Consider the following 10,327-nt stretch of genomic DNA (forward strand, 5'->3'; position numbering starts at 1 on the left):
GTGGGGGTATGGGGGGGTGTGGGGGGATTTGGGGGGTATGGGGGGTATGGGGGGATATGGGGTGCGTGGGGTGGCTATGGGGTGGCTATGGGGTGATACGGGGGTTATGGGGCGGTGTGGGGGGGCTATGGGGTGCTATGGGGTCTCTATGGGGTGCTATGGGGTCTCTATGGGGTGCTATGGGGCAGCTATGGGGCAATATGGGGTGGTGTGGGGGTTATGGGGCACTATGGGGTCTCTATGGGGTGCTATGGGGCCTATATGGGGTGCTATGGAGTGGCTATGGGGTGGCTATGGGGTGACACGGGGGAGTTATGGGGTGATACGGGGGGTTATGGGGTGATTTGGGGCACTGTGGGGTCTCTATGGGGCACTGTGGGGTGGCTGTGGGGTGATACAGGGTGGTTATGGGGCGGTGTGGGGGTTATGGGGTGCTATGGGGTCTCTACGGGGCACTATGGGGTCTCTATGGGGTGCTATGGGGCAGCTATGGGGCAATATGGGGTGGTGTGGGGGGGTTATGGGGCACTATGGGGTCTCTATGGGGTGCTATGGGGCCTCTATGGGGCACTGTGGGGTGGCTGTGGGGTGGCTATGGGGGGTTACGGGTGGTGTGGGGGGCTATGGGGCACTATGGGGCTCTATGGGGTCTCTATGGGGCGCTATGGGGCTCTATGGGGTCTCTATGGGGCACTATGGGGCTCTATGGGGTCTCTATGGGGCACTATGGGGTCCCTATGGGGCACTATGGGTCCCTATGGGGCGCTATGGGGCTCTATGGGGTCTCTATGGGGCGCTATGGGGTCCCTATGGGGCGCTGGGGGGCGCTGTGGGGTCTCTATGGGGCCCTATGGGTCCCTATGGGGCGCTATGGGGCGCTATGGGGCGCTATGGGGCGCTATGGGGCTCTATGGGGTCTCTATGGGGTCCCTATGGGTCCCTATGGGGTCCCCGTGGGTCCCCGTGGAGGCGGAGCCACCCCGGGGGGGCGTGGCCAACCGTAGGGGGCGTGGCCTCGGCGAGTGGGCGGAGCCCGCGCTGACCCCGCCCCCTTTTCCCACCTCCCCCCGCAGCTGGACTTCCACCGGGGCCTCCCCCGAGGGCAGCACGTGGGCGGGCCCGGGGGGCGTGGCCTGCGGAAGCTCCGCCCCTCGCACCCCCACGGCCCCGCCCAGCAGGGGGCGGGGCCCGGGCGGGGCGGGGCCGGGGCGGGGCCGGCGGGGGGGCGGGGCTGCGGGCGGAGCGCGAGCGGGCGCAGGCCCGGCGGGAGCGGGCGCGGGGGGAGCGGGAGTGGGACCGCGACAAGGGGCGCCCCGCCGCCGCCGCCGCCGCCCCCGCTCCCCGAGCCCCGCCCCCGCGGGCCACGCCCACCCCGGGGGCGGCCACGCCCACCCCGCCGCCGGAGGCTCCGCCCCTTCCGCCAGGCCCCGCCCCCGGCCCGGCGACAGGGACAGGGCCCGGCCCCGGGAGGCGCGGGCGGACAAGAGAGGTGAGGGGGCGGGGCCTGAGGGGGCGGGGCCGGAAGGGGCGGGGCCGGAAGGGGCGGGGCCTAAGGGGGCAGGGACCGGAAGGGGCGGGGCTTAAGGGGCTGCACCTGAGGGGGCGGGGCTTGGAGGGGGCGGGGCTTAAGGGGGCGGGGACCGGAAGGGGCGGGGCTTAAGGGGCGGGGCTTGGGGGCGGGGCCTAAGGGGGGGTTATGGGGGGGGAGGGGGTAAGGGAGGGGGAGGGGGGAAAGGGGTGGGGGTAAAAGGGAGGGGCGGGGCTAAAGGGGGAGGGGCGGGGCTAAGGGTGAAGGGGCGGGGCTTAGGGGGAGGTGGGCGGGGCTTAATCGCTTGGTTGGATGGGCAGGGGCGGAGCTTAGGGGTTGGGGCGGGGCTTAGGGGTTAGGGGCGGGGCTAAAGGGGTAGGGGCGGGGCTAAGGGTGAAGGGGCGGGGCTTAGGGGGAGGTGGGCGGGGCCTAAGGGGAGGTGGGCGGGGCTTAATCGCTTGGTTGGACAGGCAGGGGCGCAGCGTAAAGGGAAGGGGCGGGGCTAAAGGGAAGGGGGCGGGACTTAGTGGTTAGGGGCGGGGGCTTAGGGGTAAGGGGCGGGGCTAAAGGGGAGGGGCGGGGCTAAATGGGAAGGGGCGGGGCTAAAGGGGAAGGGGCGGGGCTTAGGGGTTGGGGGCGGGGCTATCGAGGATGGAGGGGGCGTGTCCCGACGTGGCCCCGCCCCCTCCCCAGAGAAGCCCCCGAGGAGCCCCCGCCAAGCTCCTGGACGACCTCTTCCGCAAGACCAAGGCGGCGCCGTGCATCTATTGGCTGCCGCTCACCGACAGCCAGGTGGGCGGGGCCTCGGGGTGGGCGGGGCCTCGGGGTGGGCGTGGCCTCGAGGGGGCGGGGCCAAGCGGTGGGCGTGGTCAGGCGGTGGGCGGGGCCTCGGGGCGGGCGGGGTTTGGGGGAACGGTGATTGGGGGAGGCGGAGGCGCGCCGCGCCTTTAAGGGGAAGGGGGCGTGGCTTGTGGGGGCGTGGTTAGCGTAAAGGGGCGTGGTCACGGCGGGGGCGGGGCTAGTCGGGGGCGGGGCTTCCCCATTGCGCTCCTATATAAGGGGGTGGGCGGGGCTTAGAGCACGTGGGCGGGGCTTAAGGGCGGTGGGCGGGGCCAGTCGGGGGCGGGGCCTATCGGGGGCGTGGCTACGGAGGGGGCGTGGCCTCGTTTTCACCCCCGGCCCCGTGTATGGGAGGGGGCGGGGTTTTAGGGGGGTGGGCGGGACTTGGGGCTGGTGGGCGGGGCTTGGGGCTGGTGGGCGGGGCTTGGGGTTGGTGGGCGGGGCTTGTGGGTGATGGGCGGGGCTTGGGGGTGGTGGGCGGGGCTTGGGGCTGGTGGGCGGGGCTTGGGGCTGGTGGGCGGGCTTGGGGCTGGTGCTTGGGCTGGTGGGCGTGGCTTGGGGCTGGTGGGCGTGGCTTGGGGCTGGGCGCTGGTGGGCGGGGCTTGGGGCTGGTGGGCAGGGCTTGGGGTGGGCGGGGCCAGGGGTGGGCGTTGCTCGCGGTGGGCGTGGCCACGAGGTGGGCGGGGCCTCTTTGTGCCCGCAGCCCCCCCCCAAGCCTCCATATAAGGGGGGTGGGCGGGGTTTGAGGCGGGTGGGCGTGGCCTAAAGCGGGTAGGCGTGGCCTGAGTCGGGTGGGCGTGGCCGGAAGTGGGCGTGGCCGGCCGGGGGGCGTGTCTAACTTCCGGCCACGCCCCCCGCAGTTCATCCAGAAGCAGGCGGAGCGAGCGGCGCGCGCCCGGGAGCGCGAGCGGCGGCGCAAGGAGCAGGAGGAGGAGGAGCAGCGCCTGCGGGGCGGGGCCGGCCCCAAAAGGGGCGGGGCCGGCTCCAGGGACCGCCCCCCGCCCCCCTCCCCGCCCCCGCCCCTCGCCCGCCCCTCCCAAGGCTCCTCCTCCGCCCCGCCCCCCCCTCCCCCGTCCCGCCGCGACCCCCCCCCCCAAGCGCCGCAGCCGCAGCCGCAGCACCCCGCTGCGGGACCGGGGGCGCCGCTGAAAGCCCCCGAATCCCGGCTTTTTTACCCCAAAACGGCCCCGACGGTGCCCCGCCCGCCCGCCCCCTCCCCCCCCGGGTCGCGCGTCGCGGCCCCGCCCCCGCGGTCGGGAATAAAAACGCGGAGAGCGGAGCACGGAGGGGGTGCGGTGTGTTTTTGGGGGGGGGGGGGGGGGGTTGGGGGGTCTCGGGGGGTCCTGGGGGTTGGGGGGTTTGGGGGGCCCTGTAGGGTCCTGGGGGGGTTATGGGGGCATTATGGGGGGGTTGGGGGGTTTGGGGGGCCCTATAGGGTCCGGGGGGGGGGGGGTTATGGGGTCTTGGGGGGTCCTGGGGGGTTATGGGGTTTGGGGGGCCCTTATAGGGTCCTGGGGGGTTATGGGGGGATTATGGGGGCGTTATGGGGGGGTTATGGGGTCCTAGGGGGGTTATGGGGTCTTGGGGGGGGTTATGGAGGGGTTGGGGGGTTTGGGGGGGCCCCGTAGGGTCCTGGGGGGTTGGGGGGGTCTTGGGGGGTTATGGGGTTTTGGGGGGCCCTGTAGGGTCCTAGGAGGGGTTATGGGGTTTGGGGGGGCCCTATAGGGTCGGGGGGAGGGTTGGGGGTTTGGGGGGCCTATAGGGTCCTGGGGGGGTTATGGGGTCCTAGCGGGGGGTCCTGGGGGGGTTGTGGGGTTTGGGGGCCCCTTATAGGGTCCAGGGGGGTTATGGGGGCGTTATGGGGGGGTCTTGGGGGGGTTATGGGGTTTTGGGGGTCTTATAGGGCCCGGGGGGAGTTATGGGGGCATTATGGGGGGGTTGGGGGGTTTGGGGGGCCCTATAGGGTCCTGGGGGGGGGGTTATGGGGGCGTTATGGGGGGGTTATGGGGTCCTAGGGGGGTTATGGGGATCTTGGGGGGGTTATGGGGGGCTTATGGGGTTTTGGGGGGGGCCCCTATAGGGTCCTGGGGGGGGGTTATGGGGGTTGGGGGGTTTGGGGGGCCTTATAGGGTCCTGGGGGGGCTTATGGGGGCGTCGTGGGGGGGTCTTGGGGTCTTGGGGGGTCATGGGGGGTTGGGGGGTTTGGGGGGCCTATAGGGTCCTGGGGGGGGTTATGGGGTCTTAAAAGCGGGTTGGGGGGTCTTGGGGGTTATGGGGGGGTTGTGGGGTTTTGGGGGGCCTTATAGGGTCCGGGGGGGTTATGGGGGCGTTATGGGGGGTTGGGGGGTTTTGGGGGGCCCTATAGGGTCCTGGGGGGGGTTTTGGGGTCCCCGGGGGGGGGGGTTTGGGGTCACTGAGCCCCCTCAGGACCCTCAGCCCCTTCCCCTGTGAGGCATTTCCCGCCTCCGCCCCCCATTGGCCGACGCGCGCGTCAATCACCTCCCCGTGGCTTCCCATTGGCCGCCGCGCCTCATTGCTCCCCGCCCTCCCACGAGGGAAAGTGGGCGGGACCCTGTCGGCCCGCCCCGCCCTCCCATTGGTCGACCCGCGCGTCAATCACCTCGCTCTGCCCTCCCGTTGGCCGCCCCGCCTCATTCCTCCCCGCCTTCCCCCACGAGGAGAAGTGGGCGGGACCCTCTCCGCCCGCCTCGCCCTCCCATTGGCCGAGCCGCGGCGGCCGCGCGCTCCGATTGGCCGCCGCCCTTCCCCTCAGCGGCCGGCCGCAAGATGGCGGAGGTGGCGGAGGCCGTGGCGCTGCTGGGGGCGCTGAGGGAGCAGGTGGGGCCCCGAAACCGCCCCAAATCCCCCCGAAATGCCCCAAAATCCCCGCGGGATCCTTCCCGGGACCCCAAAAAGGCCCGAGACGGCCCCAAAATGGGTGTTTTTACCCCCCCTCTCCCCCGCAGGTGGCGGCGGTGACGGAGCACGGCCGGGGGCTGCTGAGGAGGGTGCGGGGCGGGGGCTGCGCACGGAGAAGGTACCGGGGGGATTTTGGGGGTTTTGGGGGTCTTGAGGGGGATTTGGGGGGATTTAGGAACCTGGGGGGATATAAGGGGGTTATGGGGGTCCTGGGGGGGATTAAGTGGGTCCGGGAGCGATTTGGGGGGTTATGGGGGAAATAGGAGGCTTTTGGGGGGGGGGAATTGGGGGAATTTGGGGGTTTTGGGGGTCTTGAGGGGGATTTGGGGGGGATTTGGGGGTCCTGGGGGGATATAAGGGGGTTATGGGGGTCCTGGGGGGATTAAGTGGGTCCGGGAGCGATTTGGGGGTTACGGGGGAAATAGGAGGCTTTTGGGGGGAATTGGGGGTCCTGGGGGGAATTGGGGTTTTTTTGGGGGAGATTGGGGGCGCTTTGGGGGTCCTGGGGGGATTTGGGGTCCTGGAGGGGATACTGGGGGGTTATGGGGGGAATGGGGGTCCTGAGGGGGATTAAAGGGGCCTGGGGGGAAATAAAGGGGTCTGGGGGGAATTGGGGGGATTTGGGGGTGCTGGGGGGGTTATGGGGGGAGATTGGGGGGGTTGGGGGTCCTGGGGGGATTTAGGGGGCTGTGGGGGTCCTGAGGGGGGCACTGGGGGAGTTATGGGGGTCCTGGGGGGATATTTGGGGTGTATGGGGGGATTTGGGGTGGTTTTGGGGGTCCTGGGGGGGATGTGAGGGGGTTACGGGGGTCCTGGGGGGATATTGGGGGGTTATGGGGGTCCTGGGGGGATATGGGGGGTTTGGGGTTCTGTGGGAGGTTATGGGGGTCCTGGGGGGGTTAAAGAGGGAATTGGGGGTTCTGGAGGGGGATACTGGGGGGCTGTGGGGGAAATAAAGGGGTCTGGGAGGGAATTGGGGTCCTGGGGGGTTATTGGGGGAATTGGGGGGTTATGGGGGGCCTGGGGGGTAGCTGGGGGGTCCTGGGGGGAATTGGGGGTCCGGGGGACTGGGGCTGTTTGGGGATATTTTGGAGTGGTTTTGGGGGGATTTGGGGCATTTCAGGCGGGATTTGGGGCGTTTCGGGCGGGATTTGGGGCGTTTCGGGCGGGATTTGGGGCGTTTCGGGCGGGATTTGGGGCGCGTTGGGGGGATTTGGGGCGCTTTGGGGCGTTCCAGGGTGCCTGACCCCCCCAGGGGCTGTCCCTGCTGGGGGTGCGGGCGCAGGCGCTGCTGCAGTACCTGAGCGACCTGGGGCTGCTGCTGGCCGCCAAGTGCCGGGGGCCCTGGGGCGCTGCCGGCCCTGCCCCGCCTGCTGGAGACCCGCCTGGTGAGGGGGCGGGGCCTGCGGGAGGGGGCGGGGCTTGTGGGAGGGGGCGGGGCCTGAAGGGGGAGGTTGGGATTGGCTGATATACCCCGGGTGGGGGCGAGGGGTGAGGGGTTATCCGGCTCTTAAAGGGTTAAAAGGGGCGTGGCTTAATGGAGGGGGCGTGGTCTGGGTGAGGGGCGTGGCCTGGCGAGGGGGCGTGGCTTGTGGGGGCGTGGCCTGAAGGGGGAGGTTGGGATTGGCTGATATACCACGGGTGGGAATGAGGGGTTATCCGGTTCTTAAAGGGTTAAAAGGGGCGTGGCTTAATGGAGGGGGCGTGGTCTGGGCGAGGGGCGTGGTCTGGGCGAGGGGGCGTGGCTTGTGGGGGCGTGGCTGAAGGGGGAGGCTGGGATTGGCTGATATACCACGGGTGGGGGGCGGGGGGTGGGGGATTATCTGGCTCTTAAGGGGTTAAAAGGGGCGTGGCTTAATGGAGGGGGCGTGGTCTGGGTGAGGGGCGTGGCCTGGCGAGGGGGGCGTGGCTTGTGGGGGCGTGGCCTGAAGGGGGAGGTTGGGATTGGCTGATATACCACGGTGTGGGGGCGGGGGGTGAGGGGTTATCTGGTTCTTAAAGGGTTAAAAGGGGCGTGGCTTGAGGTTGGGGGGCGTGGTCTGGGTGAGGGGCGTGGCCTGGCGAGGGGGCGTGGCCTGTGGGGGGCGGGGCCTGAAGGGGAGGTTGGGATTGGCCGATATACCACGGGTGGGGGGCGGGGGGTGGGGGGTTATCCGGTTCTTAAAGGGTTAAAAGGGGCGTGGCTTAACGGAGGGGGCGTGGTCTGAGCGAGGGGCGTGGCCTAAGTGAGGGGGCGTGGCCTGGGGTGGGCGTGGCTTCACCCAAGGGGCGTGGCCTCATTGCCATATAAGGAAGGACCCCATGGCCCCGCTGCTCCTTGAGGGGAGGAGGGGGCGTGGCCTCGGGTAAGGGGCGTGGCCTAGCGGAGGGCGTGGCCTAGTGGAGGGGCGTGGCTTCGGGCAAAGGGGGCGTGGCCCCGAGGAAGCGGCCCCCCCCCCCGGGCCACATTTTGGGGTAAATCCGGGCGTTTTCGTGCCCCGCAGGTGCTGGAGAAGTCGCGCCCCATGGAGCTGCGCCTCCGCTACCACCTGGACAAGCTCCTGCGGGCGGCCGCCGCCGGGGCGCCGGGTGGGCCCAAAATCCCCCGATTCACCCCAAAAATCCCCCCCCCCCCCCCCCCCCCACACCTGACCCCTAAACTCGCCCCGAACAATCCCGGCGGCGCCTGATTGATTGACAGCTGTCCATCGCCCCCAGGAGACAGCGACCCGCTGCGCTTCCGCCCCGAGCCCGGCAACATGGCGGGGGTGAGCGGGGGCGTTTTGGGGGGATTTCGGGGGGATTTGGTCAATTCTTGGGGGGATTTTGGCGGTTTTTGGGGTTCCCGCAGGAGGAAGAGGAGGAGGAGGAGGGGCCGCACGCGACGAAGGCCCCGGGGCTGGGCGGGGGGCGGCGCTACGTGCCCCCGCGCCTCGTGCCCGTGCAGTACGGTAAGGCTAATCCCCCATAATCCTCCTTAATCCCCCATAATCCCTCAATAATCCTTCATTTTCCCCCCAATCCCCCTTAATTTTTTCCAATTCCTCCTTAATCTCCCTATTTTCCCCTTAAATGCACCAAAATCCCCTCATAACGCCACTGTTTCCCCCCATTCTTGCTGTAAACCTCCATAATCCCACAATTTCCCCCATAATCCCCCATAAATCCCTATAATTTCCCCCAATCCCTCCTAAATCCCCATATTCCCTGCATATTTTCCCTAAATCCCCCCCAATGCCTCCGTAATTCTTCCAAAATCCCCTATAATCCTTCTGTAATTGTTTTCCCATTAAATACCCCCAAATCTCTCCAAAATCCCCCATTTTATACCCTAACTCTCCCTAATGCTCTATAATCCTCCATAATCCCCTATAATGTTCTCATTTTCCTGCTAAATACCCCGTAATCCCCCACGATCCCTCCTAAATCCTCCTAACACCCCCTAATCCCCCATAATTCCTCTATAATTCCCTCATTTTCCCCTAATCCCTCCATAATCCCCCTAATCCCTTATAAAACCTCCCAATCTTTCCCCCCCATATCCTACATAATCCCGCCATTTCTCCCCCTACTCCCTTACAATCAACCGTAATCCTCCCGTAATCCAACATGATGTCCCCTGATCTCCTTAATCCCTCTTAATCCTGTCTTAATCTCCTTAATTTTTTCCAAATTCCCTATAATCCCTCGATAATCCGTTCGTTTTCCCCCTAAATCTCCCTAATCTCTCCGTAATTCCCGTTTCCCTCACTTTCCCTCCTAATCCTCCCATAATCCTGCCTAATCCCTCTTTAATCCCCCATAATCCCGCCTAATCCCTCTTTAATCCCCCATAATCCCGCCATATAATTCCCCCATTTTTCCCCCCAACCCCCCCGTAATCCCCCCCCTAACCTCCCGTCATCCCGCCCTAATCCCAGACGAGGCGGGCCCGGAGCGGGAGCAGCGGGCGGCGGCGGCGGCGCGGCGCCGGGCCCTGGGCAGCGCCCTGGTGCGGGAGCTGCGGGACGAGCTGGGCGACGCCCCCGAGGAGCTGGGCGGGGCCTACGGGGACCGCCCCTCGCGGGAGGAGGAGCAGCGGTGAGTAGGCCCCGCCCCCAGCCCCGTGGCCCCGCCCCCAGCCCCGTGGCCCCGCCCCCAGCCCCGTGGCCCCGCCCCCAGCCCCGTGGCCCCGCCCCTTACCCCGTAGCCCCGCCCCCAGCTCCATATTTGGCACCGCCGGACCCATTTCCTTGCCGGGGGGGGGAGGGGGTAAGTTGAGGCTGGGCGTGCCCCTAGGCCACGCCCCCTCCCTTTAGGCCACGCCCACTTAAAGCCACGCCCCTCCCTTTAAGCCACGCCCACCTGACCGCACCCATTAGGCCACGCCCACCATAGAGCCACACCCTTCCATTATGACCACACCCCTTTAGGCCACGCCCACCCCGACCACGCCCCCTTTAAGCCACGCCCCCTTTAAGCCACGCCCCCTTTCCTCCAAGCCACCCCATGTCCCAGCAGGGGCCCCGCCCCCACCGAAGCCCCGCCCCCACCGAAGCCCCGCCCCCTCGCAGGCCCCGCCCCCTCGCAGGCCCCGCCCCCTCCCGCAGACCACGCCCCCCCGCTCTAAGCCCCGCCCCCCGGCGGCCATTTTAGAACGCGGCTGGAGGAGTCGCTGCTGGTGCGCCTGGGCGAGACGCGGCGGCAGCGGGCGCAGCGGCGCCGCCGGGCCCTGGCGGCGCCCCCCCTGGCCTCCATCACCCACTTCGGGGCCGCCGCCGCCCTCCTGGGAGCCCCCGAGCAGGTGGGAGCCCCCCCAAACCCCCTCCCCCGCACCCCCCAGCACCCATGGGTGCCCCTTTCTCACCTCCCCTCCCCTCCAGGTGGCGCCCAAGAGGAGGAAGGTGGCGGCCAAGAGGAGGGCGGGCAGGCGGCGCGGTGAGTCCTCCAACGTCCCAGCAGCCCTTGCGGGTGCCGCTCGCGCCGCCGCTTCCTCATCTCGTCTGTCCTCCTCCCTGCAGGTTTCCGGCGGCGACGCTGAGCCCGCCCCCCCCGGGAATAAAGGGGCTCGTTGGGAGGAGG

General features: G+C 68.6%; 2 protein-coding genes and 1 pseudogene across 2 annotated transcripts in view; all 3 read left to right on the forward strand.

Moving 5' to 3' along the window:
* Positions 1–4,061, forward strand: part of LOC136789510 (apoptotic chromatin condensation inducer in the nucleus-like) — a 29,832-nt gene extending 25,771 nt beyond the window's left edge. The window contains 6 exon segments of the mRNA XM_066989559.1: positions 1,074–1,226; positions 1,229–1,336; positions 1,339–1,489; positions 2,220–2,320; positions 3,229–3,658; positions 4,054–4,061. Of these exon segments, the coding sequence (XP_066845660.1) occupies positions 1,074–1,226; positions 1,229–1,336; positions 1,339–1,489; positions 2,220–2,320; positions 3,229–3,658; positions 4,054–4,061 (951 nt within the window).
* Positions 58–1,063, forward strand: LOC136789528 (shematrin-like protein 2; annotated as a pseudogene).
* A 1,094-nt stretch (positions 4,062–5,155) lies between the features above and the next one.
* LOC136789511 (neuroguidin-like) lies at positions 5,156–10,326 on the forward strand. Its single transcript, XM_066989560.1, is given in 12 exon segments — positions 5,156–5,206; positions 5,335–5,386; positions 5,389–5,405; positions 6,543–6,620; positions 6,622–6,675; positions 7,771–7,855; positions 7,985–8,034; positions 8,118–8,217; positions 9,187–9,346; positions 9,902–10,049; positions 10,129–10,183; positions 10,267–10,326. Coding segments are annotated over 12 exon segments (870 nt in total). The 3' UTR covers positions 10,287–10,326.
* Position 10,327: the final 1 nt, after the last annotated feature.

This window comes from Anser cygnoides, unplaced genomic scaffold (genome assembly GCF_040182565.1).
Source record: "Anser cygnoides isolate HZ-2024a breed goose unplaced genomic scaffold, Taihu_goose_T2T_genome scaffold_52_1, whole genome shotgun sequence".
Lineage (NCBI taxonomy): Eukaryota > Metazoa > Chordata > Aves > Anseriformes > Anatidae > Anser > Anser cygnoides.